Source organism: Lichenostomus cassidix, chromosome 9 (genome assembly GCF_008360975.1).
Source record: "Lichenostomus cassidix isolate B80296 chromosome 9, HeHo_3.0, whole genome shotgun sequence".
Classification (NCBI taxonomy): domain Eukaryota; kingdom Metazoa; phylum Chordata; class Aves; order Passeriformes; family Meliphagidae; genus Lichenostomus; species Lichenostomus cassidix.
Genome location: NC_139490.1, coordinates 15,360,947 through 15,381,366, shown reverse-complemented (window position 1 = coordinate 15,381,366; position 20,420 = coordinate 15,360,947). Strand labels below are relative to the sequence as shown.

The 20,420-nt window shown below is 39.9% G+C and overlaps 2 protein-coding genes across 12 annotated transcripts in view; one reads left to right on the top strand and one right to left on the bottom strand.

The window, feature by feature from the left end:
• The window catches only part of AGFG1 (ArfGAP with FG repeats 1), a 36,637-nt gene extending 29,981 nt beyond the window's left edge, over positions 1 to 6,656 (top strand). For 5 of the 10 annotated variants that reach the window (XM_085069579.1, XM_085069589.1, XM_085069581.1 and 2 more), the window contains 7 exons: positions 583 to 763; positions 1,383 to 1,462; positions 1,753 to 1,845; positions 3,249 to 3,296; positions 4,680 to 4,838; positions 5,443 to 5,534; positions 5,907 to 6,656. In XM_085069579.1, coding sequence (XP_084925705.1) covers positions 583 to 763; positions 1,383 to 1,462; positions 1,753 to 1,845; positions 3,249 to 3,296; positions 4,680 to 4,838; positions 5,443 to 5,534; positions 5,907 to 5,966 — 713 coding nt within the window. In that variant the 3' untranslated portion in view covers positions 5,967 to 6,656. The remainder of the gene's footprint in view (positions 1 to 582; positions 764 to 1,382; positions 1,463 to 1,752; positions 1,846 to 3,248; positions 3,297 to 4,679; positions 4,839 to 5,442; positions 5,535 to 5,906) is intronic. The other 5 variants (XM_085069580.1, XM_085069582.1, XM_085069588.1 and 2 more) reach the window with 2 other exon arrangements.
• SLC19A3 (solute carrier family 19 member 3) lies at positions 5,906 to 20,337 on the bottom strand. 2 transcript variants are annotated; one of them, XM_085069596.1, is made up of 7 exons: positions 18,393 to 20,337; positions 17,693 to 17,784; positions 15,757 to 15,913; positions 13,025 to 13,841; positions 11,667 to 11,859; positions 11,024 to 11,165; positions 5,906 to 10,256 (listed from the first exon to the last, which is right to left on the bottom strand). In XM_085069596.1, exons 3-7 carry the CDS (start codon positions 15,904 to 15,906, stop codon positions 10,134 to 10,136), a joined length of 1,425 nt encoding a protein of 474 aa, XP_084925722.1. In that variant the 5' UTR covers positions 15,907 to 15,913; positions 17,693 to 17,784; positions 18,393 to 20,337; the 3' UTR covers positions 5,906 to 10,133. The 2 variants fall into 2 exon arrangements, with proteins under 2 accessions (XP_084925722.1, XP_084925723.1); XM_085069597.1 differs by having other exon boundaries at positions 17,693 to 17,760.
• Positions 20,338 to 20,420: the final 83 nt, after the last annotated feature.

Here is a 20,420-nt window from a genome sequence, read left to right as displayed (position 1 = left end):
GAATGGAGAGCTGCAGTTGTTGCAAAGAGCTGCCAGAGCAGCTTTCTTTGAGTAGAAATAAGTGAATAATAGAATAAGTGAATTTCTGTCTGCCACAAAAAGATTTTGCTTTAGTTTTCATAAAATAGTAGTGATAACCCAGTGATAGTAGTAGTAAAACCCAGTGATACTTGGGTTTAGTTGATTGTAAATTAAGGGGAAAAACCTAGTTATTCTATTACTCAAATATAGTTCTTCTCAAATGGTGTTTAAAAACTTATATTTGTTTGTACTGCAGACATTTGTTTGGAAATTGATTATTTGAAGTCAGGTATTCTGTTAATTTTCTAGTTGAAAATGAACGGATTATTTTTCCAGGAAAACAAAAGCTGTCTGGGGCTGCAGAGTACCTGTAGAAGCAGGACATTTTACTAATAGCTAATGGCTTGTTAAACACTTTTTCCTCTATGCCCTAGCACATACTTAATTTTTAAGTCTAACCATCTGTGAATTTTGATAGTTCTCAGTTGGTGGGACAGAAACTGAAACCATCTTCAGTACATTTAAACTGCTTTCTTTCTCTCTTTTTTTCTTTCTTTCTAGGTGGGAGTGAGCAGGGAAGTGGCTTCAGCACAGCAGTGTCCTCAGCAGGCCCTGCATTGTCAGCCCCCAATCAGTCAAGTGCATCTTCAGACAAGTACGCAGCTCTGGCGGAGCTGGACAGCGTGTTCAGCTCCACAGCCACCTCCAGTAACGCGTACACTGCCACCAGTAACGTCAGCAGGTACGCTGCCGGGGGCTCTCCATTCCCACAGACTGCAGCAACAGCACAAAAGCAGCTTGAAGTTGTTTCTAAAGTCTGTTTGTTTCTTATCTGAATATGGAAAGATTTACCTCAGTTTAGAGGTACTACTGAAACTGCATCTTTTGTTTTAAATAATGGTAGTACTGATCAATATGATATTCTAGGAATACTGTGAGCAGAATGTTCTCTGCACCTTTCTGCATGCATACTCAAAATCATAGGATCATCCCTGGAAAAAAATTCAGATATTTTTAGTGTAAATGGTGCCCCCCATTCCTTTTTTAGATCACTGAAGTGAGAAACACCAAAAACCTGTTAGTGGCTTGGTATTGCAAGGGCTCCTAAGGCTTGTGCTGGGTGACCTTTATGCTCTTGGCCTTTGCTCAATGTTCCTTCTCCTGCTGTTGGTGGAGATGACTTTGCATTGCTCAGCACTAGTGAGAGTGTCTGACCCTAGCATCAGGGAGGTTCATTGCAGTCTGCAAACTGAACATAAATGTTCATCCCCTTTCTTTTACATGCCAGCAGTAATTGTAAATTGTATTTAATTATTAAACAATTTTGACTTTGCTGAATGAATTGTATGAATTATTTCCAGCAATGCTTTTGGAACAGTACCTGTGGCTGCTACTGCACAGACACAGCCTGCATCTTCAAGTGTGCCTGCTCCATTTGGAGGTATGTAAGTGTTAATAACACCCTTTGGGGACTGTAAGCAAGCAATCCGCTAATTTTTAGTTGATAATGCTGTACTTTGATAATACTAATACTGAAGTTTAATAAAGGTACTATGAAAAAAAAGTACTACTGTCAAAATAATTAATTTGAAATGGATCTTAGTATAAATTCCTGATTTTTTGTGCAATTTTAGATATTTATGTATCTTTGTATAAAAGCTGTATAGACTTCATGTGAGTCACATTGGCTGTTAGAGAAACTTTACTTAATAAATGTCTTTAATCTTTCAGCAACACCTTCCACAAATCCATTTGTAGCTGCCCCTGTTGCCCCAGTGGCACCTTCAACAAATCCATTCCAGACCAATAGCCGAGGAGCAACAGGTTAGAAAAAAAATTGAGTGTTTGAGAAACTATCTTTAAAGAATTGACTTGATTCTTCTTTTTTCCTGTAACTGTATAATTTGTTCCTTAAAGATTTTCTGTATTATCTGTCCCTAGTCTATTTGACATGTGTGTTTGCTCAGTGTCAAGGTGTAGTTCTAGGATTTCAAATGGTGGCCATGAAAAATGTCAAAATGATCTGTTTGAGCTCTGCCTATTTGTAGTCCAGGTATTACCAGCTGGGTACCTTCCAAAACTATAACCTTGGCTTTGAAATATGCTTTATAACAGGTAGCCCTGAAATCAGTGATCTTGGAAGCTCTGAACCTAGGCTGATACACTCCTTTTTTTTTTTTTTTACTTTCTTTATTTCAAAGTGTTGAAAGCTCTCAAAACCAAAGAGCTAGAGCCTGAACCAGGAAAGACATGGCTCTTGGGATGCTAGCTCCTTACCAGTCCACTTACTCAGTACGCTGGTGTCTCTCTTTTAAAGTAAATGTGTATATCTTCACGTTCACTTTTTATATTAATTTTTTGCGTGAGGATTCTATAGAATCATAATTCCATGGGCAAAATTTAATCGCTTTTTAAAAAAGCAAGCTTGTACATCTTTAAAACTATCAGCTTGGATTTAGATTCAGCTTGGCTGCTAGGTTATGCTGATTTTCCTCTCCAGAGCCACTGCTAAATTTTAAAACTTTGATCTGTTAGCTGGACTTCAACAGATTAAAATCTGCTGGTGTGTGCATTTTGACATTGAGTTATGGTTTGCTCAATGATTTAAGTAGGCTGAGTTAAAACTGCACTGATAAACCCATGTCCTCTGCTAAAATTAATTCTGTTTTCAGTCCCTTTCGAGATAGTATGCAGCTAAACTTGTTCAGATATTTAATGCCTGAAATATCTTTTTTTCTTTATTTTAGTCTCATTCCTAAGGGGGCTATTTTGGATCATCATTAAAAATTAGTAGCTTCTTTAGATAAATTTCTTTGAATATTGCAACTCTATCCTTCCACCTTCTAAACAGCTGTCCCTGGCTTGCTGAGGTTCCAAGCCCTTGGCAGCCACCCTGATGGTCCATACTAGGTGACAGAGATAATAATGTCTATAAGTAATGTTCAAGCCCTTTCAGTGTAAGGTGAACACTTATGGCTTGTCCTTTTATGTTTTCTTCCTGCATGAACTTTGCTGTTTATTACATGGGAGATCGTTTTGTAGTGCTTATTTCTAATGGTTTTCTTATACTAATCTATTGCTGGTCATGCTATTGATGAACTATTTGGTACATATATGTGTATCTATTTCTCTCTCTCTCTATATGTACATATATATAACTAAGAAATGACTGTTCAAGAGTGTATAAATGATTTGACATTGTCTGGTCTCTTTGTGGCTTCCATAAGGCCTCTCGGGAGCAATGCACTCTCACATATTTCCTCAGGCTCATTTTGGTAGGTGGCCACATTTGGTATCAAGTTTCTTGTGGCTAATTGTTCTTGCTTGTAAGAGCTTATTGACAGCTATCTGGTTCTCTGCACGAAGAATTGTGGAAGACTTGACTTCTTAAAAATGGAGTGGGTGTGGGTATTTGGCAACTGGGCAGAGGGAGAGAAGAGCATACACAGGCATCCTGTCGAGCAACCAAAACAAAACCATTATTGATACCCTCCTTATAGTGCTGATGAGTGACTGTTGAAGTTTCTACCAACAGTAGTTTGATGCCTTTTGGGATATCCCAAGTCCCCTGCTGATTTTGTTGTGCTTCTGTTTGCTGTTTTAGCCAAGTTTGCTGTGGAGTAGCTTCTCTGCTCACTGTAACTTGAGAACAGTGTTAGTACATTAGTTTTGCTTGCACCTTGTCAACAGTTTGTCTGTATGTCTTACCCTTGAATACTTTTGGGGTAAATTTTTCAACTCATAATTAAGCTATATTTGTTAAATTGATTTTATTAGCTTTTTTAAACAGTTGAGCTTGCATAAAATCTAGTTCATAACATTTCAAAATAGAAGTCCTGTTTGACTAGCGTAGAATACCTGGTGTCTGTGTTTGTACCAAAATCCTTCTATACGCTTCTCCTTTCAAGAATAACTCCCAAAAGACTAAATAATGGTTTTGTTACAATACTGTAGCACCTAATGTGCTCCTGTTTATTTGCTGAAGGCATGGGGAAATGCCTATGAGCTGTGTGTTCTTTACTTGAAATGTTCAGCAGAGAATCAGATGAAAAAGTTTTGGCCTCTTTTTATTTTAAGTTCTACCTCAACAATAAGAGGGTTTGTAACAGAAACTTCGTGTGCAAATAATGTGCATGACGAGAATTTCCTTAAAGACATTAAAGATGGGATGAAAAAAGGGGATGCATGTATCCCTTTGGTTTGTTTGTTTGGTTTTTTTTTTTTAATTTACAGCCTCTTGTAGTGCAGCTTGAAGTAGGAAGATCCTTCCATGCTTTTCTCAGAAGGAGAAAAACAGAGGGGCTGAGGCTGCCTGAACCTGCTTGCTTCTTATGTGTACAGACTTCTACCAGAAAAGCTGTGGAGAAATACATGATAACATTAAAAAAAAAATAATTTCCTCTTCAGAAAGTATATCTGAATGTGCTGGATCTAGTAAATATTGAATAACTCCGTTCATTTTTAAAGTGTAAAAGTAAATTATGCACCCAGTTGGTGGTGATTCAAGCGAACAAATCAGTTCTGTGGCTGTAGAAGTTGAACCAAACTTCTCTGGTCACAGACGGCATTAGAAGACTTTTAACGTGGTCTTATAGTATTTTTTTCCATAGCAAAAATGATTTCTTACAAATAATTGAATGTTATTTTTTGCCTATCAGCAGCAACATTTGGTACTGCATCCATGAGCATGCCGGCAGGATTTGGAACTCCTGCCTCCTACAGTCTTCCTACTAGTTATAGTGGCAACTTCCAGCAGCCGACGTTCCCAACCCAGGCAGCTTTCCCTCAACAGACTGCTTTTGCTCAGCAGCCAAATGGTAGGTCTGCATGTTTTAGATAATCTTGTCTAAATCAAAAGCATGGAGAAAATGGTCTAAGTTGGGAATAATGGGTGGATATTTATTTCTACATGAACTTGACAGTAACGTTGATGAAGGGTTCCCACACTGTTTTGGCTCTGTAGCTGAGCTTTCTGACTTGGCTGTGTGCAACTGTGCAAGGACAAAACTGAAATTTTACCAAAATCGCATACTGAAACGATAAGTATTCCCAAGCTTAAAGGGTTTTTGGGCAAGAAGGGCTGTTTTGGAATGTCTGCAACACATTATTACACTTTCTCTAACTTCACAGAACACAGGCAAGAGATAATTGGAAAGCATTTTTTCCTTAAAGGTACATGATACCATAAAACTGAAAAAAGTGAATATGTAAAAATTAGAGATTGATGAGTTACAAACAGTTGAAAACAAACAAAAAACTCAGCCATGGTGTTTTATGTTTATGATCCTGATAATGTTTAGGTAGGATCAGTCTTGCTGATTCTGCAGTTCAGATTTCCACTGAATTTTGGCTGGGAGCTGCAGCAAAGACCTCTTTGAACATTATTTACTAGTTCTAATATTTTTTACCTTTCTTTCCAAGGAGCAGGTTTTGCTGCATTTGGGCAAGCAAAGCCTGTAGTAACTCCTTTTGGACAAGTTGCAGCTGTTGGAGTATCTAGTAACCCTTTTATGGTGAGTTGTTACATGCCAATGATTTCTGTATGTTCAAAGAATAGTTTGTAACACTTAATTTAGAGATACACAGATATTTGGGGATTTTCTTGCTTTTAATAAGGGAAGGCAGCATGTGACTCTCCTAATTGTAGCTCACTATTCTGATGATATGCCATTTGTAAGGACATTCAGATCAAAGCAGAAATACTTTTATACATGTTCTCACAGTAATGTAATTCCAGAGAAGCAGCAAAAATAGATTGCAATATAAAACAGAAGTATTCCCCAGCAGGTTATTCTCTTTTTTATATATTCTGCATTTGTGATTTACAATATGGAGAAAAAAATCTTAAATACTTGCCTTATTTTTCTTCGTTCCTTTTCCCCCAGGCTGGTGCACCAACAGGACAATTTCCAACAGGAAGCTCATCAACCAATCCTTTCTTATAGCCTTATAGACACTTTACCCAAAAGAACTCTTATGTGGTCACATAACATCTCTGCGCCTCTTGCACTGTTGTCTTGTTTCACTGATATTAGCTTTAAACACGAAAGAAGTCTTTAAGAAGTAAAAATAAAAGCCTGCATTGTGTACCTTTAAAAAATTTTAAAAAGAAAAAAAAATACCACCCAACACAAAAAACAAGAAAACCAACCCCCCACCAGGTAATAACGTGCAAAACAGAGGGCTGTGGTAACATCCTTGAACCTGTGAAGTGGCAGGTAAAAAGTAGCGGTATCATGTATATTAAAATTGGCTAATAAGTTATTGCAGATACCACACTCATTATGCTGCAGTACTGTACATATTTTTCTTAGAAAATAGCTATTTGTGCATATCAGTATTTGTAACTTTAACACATTGTTATGTGAAAAATGTTACTGGGGAATAGATCAGCCACTTTAAGGTGCTGTTGTATCTCTTGGAATGAATGAGCTGCATCATTTTAACCGTTGGTATTGGAAGTCATGAAGTTAAATTGAAGGTTTGTTCATTTCTCAAAATGTTTTCCTTTCCTAAGAGCTCTTCTATTTATACATGCCTAAATCTCTAATGTTAGAGGGATACCTGTCTGCATAATAAAGCTGATCATGTTTTGCTACAGTTTGCAGGTGAAAAAATAAATACTAGAAAAAACAGCTGTGTAGCATTATTTCTGTGCAGTAACATTTATTGGATGAAAATGTACACACTGTGTCTAGTACACAGATGAGGTGTGCAAAGCAATATGTTTAGAGGTGAGATAGGCTTCAAATTGTCACATTCCTCACTTGGATATGTTTCTGTGTCCTTGTGATGAAGCTTGCTGTTCTAGCTCATGTGAAGTGACCTGTCAAACAGGAGAGTGTTAGGGGAGCTTGGATTATTTTGATGGTATATCTGTAATAAAGGACACTGGAAGCGCTGTGGAGGGTAGTTTTTGGAGGAAAGGTTTGCTGCAAAAGACACTTAATTATGGGTAACTAATGACAGGCTCTGAACAAGCCTTAGTTGTGGTCAGAACAGAATATGTAACAGCAGGCCAAGGTACCACAGATGTAAAGCACTCTCTTTATTAAAAACTGATACATATCAGTAAGAGCTCCTGTGGAATATTAAATTTGTAAGTTTTTTTTAATTTACAGGAATTTCCTGCCATAGTGAAATTTGTAGAGGGAAAAATGTCTGACTTGACTTCCCTGAAACAGTAATAAGGTTCAAGAAAAATATAACTGCATCAAAGTAGTTGGTGGTGGTGTTTTAAACAGAGATAATTTGGCTAAAGTTCGAGTGTAATACTGGAACTAAGCAAATAATGTAAGTGTATTGTGAATACATATACTGCAAGCTTAAAGGTTTCTGACCAGCTGGAGAATAAAATTCTAACAGCTTTCAGGATAACAGGAATACATAAGGTAAGACTGATTTTTTTGTTTAAAAAGAAGGTACAAGTCCATTTGAGATAAACATGAAAATTCTTCGAGATAAGACATTTCACTTGTAATTGACTGCCTGAATGTTAGATATATTTTTCTAGGGCATCTGAAAGGCTTGACCTCTGCTTGTAAAAACATTCATGCTAATGCTTTTGACTTCTGTTGCCTGCCTATAGGGGCTGTTATTTCTTTTTGTTTTTTGTTTTTAAACTTTGGAGATGCCAAGCAGGAGACAAGCAGCTCATAAAACTAAGTGCTTGTAGCAGCTTTTCATACTTAAATGTCTAGTTTTGTCCTGCTGGCATATTTAAAATAGACTTGAAGTTTCTTTTTTTGTTTCTTATGTAGACTTCTGGACAGAGTGTGCTGTACAGTTTATTTTCCAGCATTTTCTGGGGAATTCACTAAACAAATCCCCAGCAACTGGGGGTTTGCAGGGTATTAGTGACACCCTTACTCAAACCACTGTATTTTAGCGCAGTGTAAATAGTTGTAACTCTTCGCTGTTGCCAACCTTGGCTGTTCTGGATAGTAACAGGTAAATGCAGTAGAGAGTGGGGAGCTGCAAGGACTCAGCAGGGCTTGTGGAACACTTAAAAATGCTTAGTACAGGGAACTGGACCAAAGCAAAGAAATGTCTTATCAATGAGATGAACAGTCTTATGAAGGGGCAGCAATTATCTACCCTCTTCACTTAATATTGGTGTAAATTAGGCTTTGGGCAAGGGCTAATGAGATTAGCATCTGTAGAAATTGTTCTTATCCAAATATTACTACTGAGGTACTGAAATTGATTGATGCATGCAAGACATGTAGTTTTAGAATGTGCTCTAGAAGTAGTAGAATACCATATTTTTCAGAACTGGGTTAAATGCAGATCAAAGTTCTGCAACTTTTAACTATTGCAACTTTTAACCTCTTTAGTCCGTTGTCGCTAATTTTAGGTTTGTCAAATTCCAGACAAGTATCTGAAGATCTTGTATTGTTTTCAGTCTTCCTTGTTTTCAGCAAAAACTGACACCATAGGTGTTTCATTGGTTAGGTTGTAAAATTAGCTGTATTTACAAATAATTCTTCATCCCTGATTTTATATGTAGTTATCTTGGAAATCTCTGCAGTTGTTACCACAATTGTTCATGCAAATAGCATAGTTGCCTGAAAGCTATATTTTTTGCTTCAGTATCAGAGCACTTCACTTGCTAACTTTAGGCTTCTTATACAGAAATTAATACGGATCTGATTAATATCAGATTTTAATCCTAAAACATCAGTGGTTACATGTGTAAGAAGATGCCACTCTTGCAGAACCATCCTGAGTTCTGTAAGGCAGATGTGATGTCCAGGTACTGCATCATCATCATCATCAAAGTTTAATGGCTGCAAACATCCAAGGACCATGTTGAAACAAGTGCTGAAGCAAAAAATAATACAAAATCCCACCAAATTTAGTTAGAGTTCCTGAAAGAAAAGTATAAATACAATGCAAGTATTTCATTGTCTTGAAGGGAGAACTTACTGGGACATATAAAGAGAAGCTCAAGTAGCTTTTGTAAGTATGTTCTGAAAGGAGTTGATTTTACTTTGTGAGATGACTTGGGTCAGTTATTTCTGAGTCTTGACAAATCTTTAAGTAGTGATAAAGGAACACAGTGGGATTTAACTGCTGTCTGAGACACTTGGCTACAAAGTGGACCTTATTGAACAGCTGGAAGAACATTTTCTGATTACCTTTAGTAATTTTTAAACTTTGAGTCATGTTATTAAAGACTCCTGTACAGCATTTGAAGTGTCTCCCCATGAAAAAATGTTAGTTTAGAAGGTTCTTTGCTTCCCAAGATAAGTGTGTGTGTGGGTCATGGCAGTTGTCAGACAGTATTAATGCATGTGCTTATCGAGACAAACACTCAAAGGGAAGGTCAGTGTATTTTATTTGTCCATCTTCAACAAACAGTAAAGCTGTCACTGCATCAGTAGCAGTTTATTTGTAGGAAATTACATGTTTTCCTTACAGTTGTGTAGCTTCACATTTCTTAGCAGTGCATTGTCTGTGTGGAATTGAAATGCCTGCATTTGGCCATCGGTAAATTAAACTGACAGTATTGCTGTACTATATAACATGGTAGTAATCCATCATTGAAAATACCTTCTTGGGGGAAAAAAAGGGGGGTTGATATTTGTTAACTTGCTTAAAAAGTTTATGTCACAACTTCCAGTTAAAAACGTTTCAAGTCTTCCAAAGGCCTCTGTGACAAGCTTTCCAACAGGTCATTGGTACAACTGCTGCTTTAGATTGGTACAACTGCTGCCCTGGGTGTGTTGCAAGGTCTTATGTCAGTAACTAAATTGCCTTACACTGAAATACTCAGTAGAAGGGAAAGTTCCAAGGTTTTTCTCTAAGGTTGTCTGGTGTGAGGTTTGGGTATCTATGTACTTGTGCTCACTGAGCATTAATAGAAGTTTGTGTGTCAGATCATTAAACTTGAAGCCTGTTTGAGGAATGTTTGTATTAAACTGCTGGTGAAGAAAATGGACCAAATGCATCATCCTGTTGACAAAGCTCTCTGTGCAGTAGGCTCATAAACAGCCTACTTCAACCTGGGCCAGTTTTGCTTGATGGAATGTTACATTTCTCCTAATTTGTTGTCCAGAGGATGGAGCCTTCTGCACTGTTGCTTGTAACCATTTGTTTTGTCTCCATTGTTAATGGGCAGTGCTTTCAGCAACCACACTTGTATTTCTGCATTTGATGGAGATAATGGTGTACATGCTTCTGATCAGGAAGATTCCAGCTATAACTGTGAAGTAGCTGCCATAAATGAGAAACTGGGAAATGAAAGTGGGGAAGGAGGAGAAGAGTTATTATCTAAAAGCAAAAGCAGTTCTTGACTCCAAGGGATGTCTTTCCATTGCTGCCTTCCCTTCCCTGTCACCTATGCACGGAATGACCCCATCTTGAAAGGACTCAAGAAGTCTGGACTGTTTGACTTGACACTATAGGAATTCTGTGGTTGTAAAAGGGAGAGAGAATGTTCTGGTATGTACCTCCCTTCCCCACCTTAGTGAGGGAGGACAGCTGTCCTGCTCTTTGGCTCTTCTGTGAAAAGATCAAAGCTAGAGACTTTGACTCCTTCAGTGTCTAAGTTTAATTTTAGAAATTTAATGGGGAATTATGATGAGTTAATTTTCAGAAAAGCAGTATCTTTAAAGGTGCATCCACTGGAACTGTGTAACTTGGAATAACCCTGGTAATACACACATAGATTGCCTTTCAGCTTCTTGCTTGCTTCTGGTGAGGGTGTTTTGACTATAAACTTATGAATAGTAAGCCTTTCATTTAAAGAATACCCACAGTAATAGGCAATCATCTTTCCCCTGTGTTCTGTGAACATATTAATGGAATATTTTCATCCCAGTATTGGGAGGCCTAGAGGACAAGCAGGTTGTAGTAGTTCATGCCAGTTCACTTTAAATGAACCTTTTTCCAAGTGAGTAACTGTCCTGAGTTTGCACATTAGCAAAGGCTAATCTTGAAGTAAAACCTGCTTTCGAAGGAGAGTGGGGGAAGTATGCAGTGTGACTCAGTGGCTTACCTGAGTGCTGATATCCAGTCCCAGACCTCTTGAATCAACTACAATAATAGTTACAATCGTCTGAATCACCAGGGCAACAAAGTTGTTGAAGCCAAACATCAAAGCATAACGCTCCATGCTGAGGTTGGCAGCAATCTCAAACCTGACAATGAATGCAAAGGTTCACTAAACTGTGGAGAGCAAGGATGGGTGCAGTTGTGGGATCAGTTTAACGTGCACACTGAACTCTTCAAAGCACAAGGTCACTTCAGTCTTGCCTATTAAGCTTTAACAGCTTTATTTTGGCAGAAATTTCTTGGTTTTTTCTGGCTTTGTGACTCCTGTGCATCCTATTTACCCTTGACTTGAGCGAATAGTTTTGCTAAATGCCTGTGTATATTCATTGGATCACTTAGAGAATACTCACACATTGATCACTGGACAACTAAGTGCAGAAGCTGCCTTGTTCTGACTTGGAGTGTACTGTGGTAATGGTTAGGTCATATAATTTTAACCAGTTTTATATAGGTAGAAACAATATATGCTGCTGTCATAACCTGATTAAATTTATATCTAGGGAAATGTCCAGTAAAATTTTGATAAATATAAAAATTTGACTGTGATTTAAATCAGTTTAATTAGAACAGTTGTGTGTTGTACTTACGTTGCTATTGTTATAAGGAGCATATAGCAAGCTTTAAATGCAAGGTAACCAGCATAACATGCCCAGATGTTGTCAGTGAAGTGCATGAGAAGTAGAGAACCAGCATCCAGAGCAGAGAAAATTCCCAAAGCCAGTTCTCCAGAGAGATCCCAGTTTATTTTGACATATCCAACTGCCATGGACGTTGCTGAACCTAAAAATGGAAAAGTAGTGATTAAAGCTCAGAAACATTATCATTGAAAGCCCTTGCATAACTGTCACTGGATCATGCTGGGACCTCTTCAGTCTTGGTCACAGTGGGCTTTGGTAATGGTGTGGATTTTATTTCCTGTTAGCGGCATGGGAGTCTTCCATTTATGTTTGGATATTTTCTTCCTTGCTTACAAACCCTTCACTGACTGAAGTGCTCTGGGAGAGTGCCTTATTGCTAAGGCTGGAGGCAGTTGTGCACAGTCTATTCTCATTGCTCCATTTTTGGTCAACTGTGAGCAAAGAGAAGAACAATCTAAGCATTTTCTGCCAAAACATGCGTAACAAGTTTAGTTACTTCATGTGAAGTTCTTCATGAAAATATGTACCATTTCATGCTTGCTTTTTTAAAATGAAAGCGTTTTTTCACTTTCTGGTGAAAAGCCTTATGAACTGCATTTGTCAGTGCCTTATTGACCATCACATGTAGCTAACCCCTTACTCTAGTGTTCTACAGTGTAGCAAACTCCATGTTTTCAGGGAGGGTGAAAAAACTGGTCTTTGTTTGCTGGTTGTGTATGCTTTTCATCAGAATTCCAGATGTTGGAGCAAACCAACCCCTTTGGTCCATTGCTGCTATGAGCAGAGGTTCCCAGTAGTGTGAGTGCCTTCTGTACTCTGCAATTGTGTCAAGTGCTGCAGGCTGTAAATGCAAGAAAGCCTTTGGGAACGCTACTCAAAGCAGTAGTCTGAGAAGTTCTGGAGTAGCTTCAGTAAAATGGATTTTCATGCTGATTGCAGGGAGGAAAAATAAACACAATTCCCTATGGAAGTGTGGGCTACACCTCCTGGAATGACAGGGGAGACAGCTGTATAAATGGGAGCTCCGAAAGGAGGCTATATTGATACTGCACAGCTATGTAAGTGAAATTTTACCAGGCTCCTCTAAGAAGGAAAAGCTTATTTGTGTATGCTTTTTACAATTGTTTTTGAAGAGCCCACTGATAGAGTTTGTAGTAAAAACATGCTTTGCACACTGGTTTGGGTTTATCTCTCACAGCCTGTTTACTTTGCTCCTCATAGGAGATGGAAAGGCACCAAAGACATTGCTGAGGAATCCCTCAGCACTGGATGGGTTACAAGAACCTGGTAATGATCTTCTTGCTTACCCAAAAACGTTGCTATAGCTTCAACAGCTCCATTGTACACTGCGGAGCTGTGAGAGGGGGCTTGGAAGTCCCACAGCACCTGGACATAGTTGATGACCTGGTTGAAGCCAGCTGTGGCCAGAGCCCACCACAGGGACCAGTAGAGGAGTTTGCGGGAGCTGTAGCAATCGCGCAGGTCCTTGCTCAGCTGCAGCAGCACACGGAGCGTGGGGCTGTGGGGCCTGGCGTTCCCAGCCTGCTGCTGGGGGCTTGAGCCCCTGGCAGCAGCATCACAGCTCTCTTGCTCTTGGCAGCTCGAGGGCCTGTGGGAAGTGCCTGGAGCCACAGCTTTGTCAGGCTCTGCGGGAGGCTGGGAGGCATCTTTCCTGTGGAAGAACATGCTCTTGTGGGGCATGGGCAGGAGCAGTGAACACAGGAACGCCAGGGACACTGAAGCCAAGCTAATGGCGTTGAGGTAGAAGTAGGAGACGTTTGCTAAGGACACCAGCAGCTGTCCCAGCACGGCGGCCACGGTGGCCGCCACCAGGGTGACACTCCTGCAGTAGCTGGTGACCTTCTGGTAGTGTTGGCTGCTGACCACGCTGTAGATGTAGGCGTAATAGGCCACCTCGGTGGCTGTCACCATCCCGTAGAAGAATTCCACCACCTGCATGGCCACCACTCCGTGTGCAAAGAGCAGCAGGAGCCAGGTGACGATGAGGCTGATGCCCTGCAGGAGGAGGACAGGCTTGTAGCGCACATAGTCTGTGAACAGGAACACTGGGAAGAGGAGAGCCAGGTAGGAGTATGTCCAAACTGGGAAAATCTGGTTTGTCACCTAGAACAGAATACAAGAGGAAATATTAAAAGAAACCCCACCCCAAACCCCAAATATTTAAAATATCTTTTCTGATTGGTTTTGGTGGTGTTAATGCTGAAACAACATAGTTGTGATGATAGGAAACATTGAATTGCGTGAACAGTGCAGACTTAAACTGCTTTAAGTTACAAGACTGTAGATTTACTATGTAAGGGGCAAGGATATTGATGCTACACTCCACCAAAGAAACATGTAGATTGGCTTAAAAATTCTAGTAAAGGCCTACAAAGAAGGTAGGTTTTGATGTGTAGCAGTTTAAAGCAATTGTAAATTTGTGTCAGAGGTAAGTCTGTCTGGTGTCAAATCCTATTCTCTCCAGCAGCTGAAAACGAAGGCATGTTACGTTGTAACTTTTTATGTGAGTCATTGTATACCTTTGGTCACCTCTTGCTAGATTTAGGAAAAAAAAAAAAAAAAAGCAATGCGCCTCTTACAGTGGGGGAACTGGAACTTCCCATAGTGTGTGGCTGCTACTAGGTTATTTCACCTTCTATGGTTTTTTCCAGTTTAAATTGTGAGACGTAAGGAAGTCTTGCTGTAAGTTTAAGTTGGACTTCAATACATAGATACCCTTTAAAGAAAATCTTATTATAAAACTGTTCTGCGGTTGTGTTGGAAGGTGCTGTTTGTGGTCATCACTAAAGCTCAGTGCTTGCCTGGGCAGTTTGGGCACACTTGGGGCAGGTATACCCCTTTTAGATGGATGTCACAAAGTGGCCTTTTTCTGTGACTCTTAAGTTGTGTGTTTTGGGGAATGGTAATTGTGGGGCCTGTTGGGGTATCCATTCCTGATCTCTTGTTCTCTCCTTAAACAATTAGACTGGAAATTACCTGCATCCAATGCTGGAGGAATGTTTTTTGGTTCTGAACAGATGCTGGAGTGAGTTGCATGGTGAACAGCAGGTTCACTTTATCTTTCTGTGTGACTTCTTTTGTTTCTCTGAACTTAGAATTACCTCATGGAATTAACTCACTGGAGGTGAGTTTGGCTGAAAGAGCCAGTATCTGTACTATGCTTATTTTGGAATTAAGCTTTCTTGTTGAAATCAGAATGAAGGCATTCTGTGATGCTATCTGTGTGTTTTATCCAAGAAATAAAACTTTCCTTTGTGGTTAGAAATAATAATTAAAAAGGGGGAGGAAAAGGCCCCCCCTAACAACTTAAATCACAAATACCTTTTTCCAGCAGAAACCTTGGGTTCACAGTGTGCTGGTAGATTCTGCCTTAACATTTGCACATCAGGAATGACTGTTCTTCATACTAGCTGTATGTGGGTGTACCAAGCCTGTGTTTTCTAATTATACCATTAGCTCCATGACTCAGCCACGTGTTAACCATGTTCCCTTTTTTTGGGAGGTGTACTCCTGAAGCAGCCAGTGCTGAAGAGAGGAGCAGAGCAAGAAAACTTGCAGTGCATGCTTTTGTCCAAAACCCCCAATTTTTCTGAATGTGGACTTGACCTCCATGGGTGAATGTATGCATAAAATGTAGCAAACAAGCTTTACAGCTCATAAGGGGAAGGCTGCTTAGTTTTCTTATGACTTGAAATCAGTGTGTTGCTGTCAGTGTAATCAATTTCATGCTAAGTATAAATAAGTGTTGGTGTTGCCCCTCCTCTGGGATGGAGAGAGGAACTAGCTGACCTGATTTTGCCAAAAATATCAACCCCCAAAAGGGTTTCAAAGTCCTAAGAAGGTAGGTACTTTGACGTTTGGACCTCCTGCCGAGGAGGTGACTCCTTACTCTTTTCCAGAAGCATCTTAAATATGAGTCTCTAGATAGAATATTCACACTTCATCTTCCCTTCAGTTACTGCTGTAAGGCCTAATGTTTTAAGCATTTTAATTATTGCTTAAGAGAATAGCTACATACCTCTTCAATTGTTAGGTTTTTGTCTGGTCCTGTTAGATAGGGGGTGAGAAAAGATTCTGATGGCCTCATTGTGGTGAAAAATCCATTTGCACAGATGATCACTGTGGGATAAATCCAGCTGCGGCTTATGGCTTCCTTCCAGCAATCCATAGTCTACCTAAAAAAAGGAAAAAGATGGCAAAGCAATGAATAGATGCTCTTCATAGTTGGTAAAAATTCATGAGCAAGTTTACTTCTAAACTAAACCTACACACACACCCCGTAAGCTGTAACCACCACTGAGGGCTGTGGTGGTGGCTTCCAGTGTAAGTGGACTTTGGGGCATGGATGGCAGTGTGACAGCCAAGGGCTGCCTGCAGTGGTGACTCAGATGTCTGGCTGGCGTGCAGATGTAACCAAACCACTAATCTCAAGCTCTCCTGCACTGAGTTGCATGCCTGGATCTCCCCAGCCAGGAGAGACATCTCAAAGTTACTCCTGAGGCTGAGAGATTCTTTGCTGCAACACATTCTTGCTAAGTGACTAAGGGTGCTCAGCCTCAAAATCTTGGCTAAGTCATATAAAGAATTTATTGCACATATTGTATAATCCTTTAGACAAGCAGTTGACTAAATCTGGGACTAGGAGGGTCTAGAACCCAATGACTTAGTGGGAGGGTCTCCCTGCCAGTTTTATCTGATTCTGTCCTCTCTGCACTAAAAGTCAGACACACCTTACTGTTGGGTCTTGTTAAACCACTGTCACGATTTCCACTGAACTTTGTTGTATTGATAAAGGGCGCTTTCGCTTCCGTCTTGTGTGAGTGATGCGCGTGACTCCAGCTGTGCCATGTGCCTAAGCCAGTGTTCCTGTCACTGAACTCCCTGGCATCACAGCTGCAGCTTGTAAATGAGCAACTGGCATCAAGGTGCATCGGCCCTGGTAAACTGTATTGTCTGTCAAAGGTTGTTCTCAGTGGTGTGCTCAGGGTTCAGGGGCTGTGCTGTAGCAGAAGAAAGTGAGTTCCATAACAGTCTTATTTCTGAATAAATGGGTGGGTGGACTGAGATTAAACCTCAGTCTGTGTGCTCAAAGAGGGTTTTTTCTGTTGATTTGCAACCTGAGTACCCAGTGACACGATGACAGGGCAAGCGTTCTTGATGGCAATAAAAGCCACCAGCCAGCTCTACCCATTGTGAGCTCAGTTTCTTCAAAATGCTTTAATATTCATCATGTTTCTTGCATTCCAATCATTGGAGAGGGTAAGAAAGATGCAGAAACTATCTGTTCAGGGTACCTGCTCAGACTTAAAAAAGAGAAGTACTGACTTCACTTTTGGAAGTGATGATCAAAAGGAAAAGGAGACTTATTTCTTCACTGTAGTTGGCAGCAAAAAGATGTATAAAGAGATTTGGTTTTTTAAGCTTACTTTACTTGTTTTGTATTAAAAAGTCAATTTCACTGATCCTGAAAACAAGTGTGAAACAATGTTTTCAATAAGCAAACAGAAGCAAAGCACTAGCTGATGTTTAATCATGCTGTGTTACAAACTATTTCTTTTAAATGGTTGAATTCCATTCTATAGCAGGCACTTTTTCAAAAGTGCTTCTACTTGCACTGTGAGATTGTATTCATTAAAACTTAGCACAAATAGTATGCTATAAACACAATATTTCTGTGACCTCAGAGGAATGTTAGGAAAAGCAGCCCTAACCTTGAAACTTGAGTTTAAAAAATTGCCTCTGATTGTCATCTTTCTCTTACAAATAATTGTAAATAAAATATAGCCTCTAGTATCTTTAAGTCAAGATCTAATTTGAACTGTTTTGATTAAAAATATAAAAATTTAACCCTGTACTAATCAGTAACATCCACATAAATCTTACATCACCTCCAAATGCACTGAGCCAGTGAGTAGGCAGCACACACCCAAATAACTCCATAGGTAAAGAATTACCTGTCAAAGCTCTGACTGTGGTGCGTTTCCTGTGGATTCAGGTGCAGTTCCTCCTAGGATGACTTTGTCTTCCAGAGAAGTGAGAAACCACCCTTTAGAGTTGGCAGTAGTAAGAAATTTCTGTAACTTTTTTTCCAGAAAGTTCTTTCTAAACTTCATAAAATGTTATCAGAATTTAAATAATATTAATAACTCATCATAGCTGTTCTTGTTTGCAGAACTTGTCCGTGAAGATTGTGGGGAAAGCATTCTCTTTTACAGGTTTTGTCATCAATCTGAGTTCTGTTGTTAAGATCAAACTATAAGACTCATAGTAGCTAATGATTAATAAAACCTGTTGTGACCAGAATGCAGTCAGTGATTGCATTCTTTATGTTAATAAATACCTTTAAAAGCTCTGATCTCTGATTCCTGATAAGACAGAGCACCAGTTTTACAGTTTGGGCTAACACTGTCCCTGCCCTGTGCACAATGCAGATGCTTCTGGACTCGATCTCCTCTGACTGTCCTGGCTTTGCTGGGGCTTTGGGAGGTAGAACATCAAATGCCTCGTGCTATTAGTTGGCCAGGAACTACTTCTATAGAGGGATGGATCTGTCATTTAAGGAAAATGGACAAGATAAGCTTCTAAATCTGGCTTATAAGCTATAAAATCAGCATGCTTGCTTCAGAGAAATGCTACTGCTTTGCTTTCCTTTACCCATTTTTTTCAGACTGGACTCCCTGTGTCTTCCAAGGTTCATCAGAGGCTGGAGTCCACCCTGAAGCCTGTTGGTAGGGTGTGTGTTGGCCCTGGGATCAGATGCTGAGGCCCTGGCAGGAAGGGCCCCTTTGTGAGCTCAACAGAGCCTGGTTTGGTCCTGCAGGTATGGAAAGTTCCCTCAGTGCTCAAGTGCATGGTGGAACCAGGCAGGCAAGTGCTCAGGGGAGCCAGGCCTGCCTTCATCCCCTTCCCAAGGGCTTCTGAGGCAGGGAAAGAACCTTGGGAAGGGAAGGTGCTGCTGGGGCTGGCAGGGGCTGCTGGCTGGTGTTTCTCTGGTAGCCCACACAGTGCTTGGGCAATACCTGCATGTTTTGAATACAAACACTCTATTTATTCCTTCCTTGTTTGCTCAAACCTTATCAGCTTGCTGGACTGTATCTTCACGTAAGATTTGTGCCCAAACCCACTCATGTTTCAAAAGTAATTGGTGTTGTATTTAGAGGGGGTTGCAGCTATGGGGAGGAATGTGCCCAGCTCTGGAGATCTGTGTTTACGTGGAAACCTTTAACACATTGGAAGAAAGACAAAAAATACTAAAAGCCTCTAGGAGAGGTGGATGTGTTGAGAATTTCCTTTTCCTTTAGAAGTACACAGCCTATGGTTCCAGCCTTGCTCATAACCTGCCAAGCCTCAGCTGTCTCCTCTCCAGAGTGTGTGTGCAGGTGCATGAACACACAGGTAGATGGGTACATCTTACTGTTTTAGATGAAACCTCTGCTGGGTGAGTTCTGATTTGCAGCTGAAAACCCAGGATAGCACAAGGCCTTGCCTTTTTCCTCCTAACACTCCTAAGTGTTGCCTTCTTCCTCCCCTGTTTCCCCCATAATGCTTCCTGCCAGCTTCCAACCTCAGAATCATTATTTTGGAGAGGATAGAGAATAGGAATGGATTATTTTTTCTTTAAAGTTGTATCCGTTTTCTGAAGATGGTAAATCTGCAAGCCAAATACATTGTGTCTGCTTGGTTCCTTTGCTCCTCAGTGGCATCCCACAGACACAAGGCAGTGAGCTCTAGCCAGAACATAAGAATTTTTATAGTTGGTTGTACCTGATTTTTTTAGCTCTAGTCTACTACTGGGATTATGTTTTTTAACAACAGCAATAGGTTTCACATGCTGTTGATTCCTTTCTGTTTGTCAGGTATTGCATGGAAATACTTGTTAAATTTCTATACCAATGGCAGTTTCAGACCATAGAGCTGAAAATATGAAGTTCCTCTTTTTAATTTAAACCCAAAGTCTAGTTAACTTGTAGTCCAGGATGGGCACCTACTTCTAAACTGGATGCCTCAAAAGAAGATTCCTACTCGCAAGGAAGAATAGGAAAAATAGTCCTTGCTCTCCTGGATTCTGTCCCTGTTTCTTCAAACAGGAGCATTGTGCCTTCAGTTCTGCAGTAATAAAAGATACTCACTGCTCAGTGGAGATGAAGTACTTTTATGACTGCATTGGTTAAACTGTTCTGCTTAGAGCCAGTTTACAACAGAGAATGTTCACACAATGCACAATAGTAAACAAAAAGCCTTAAAAATTAGTCAGGTTAATTTTGTCAGATCCTACTGATTCTTCTTGTGACTTGAAGCAAATTGCTTCTGTCCTGCCTGCCCTTGCCTCTGGGCACTTTGTCTAATTGCAGTGTGTGACAGTGGTATAAAAAGCAGTTATGTCTGTACAAATGATAGCTTGTGTCTCTACAGGAAAAATATTATTCTGTAAATGCTAAGTGTTTTTTATTAGTTAGATGTAGATATTGGAAGCTAGAAGCAAACAGCAGTACAGAAATAACTTTAGCATATGGATATAGTTCATATTAAATGAGACATTCACTATGCAAACTCATTTCTAGTTTCATTTTTCTTCTTCTGGACTGTCTTTTGGACTAAATTAGCTATAGGACTTAAAGCTCCTTGACAAACTCTGAGATGCTGATCCTGCCAAATTCTTGGTCAAGATCAGTGGACTTCTCT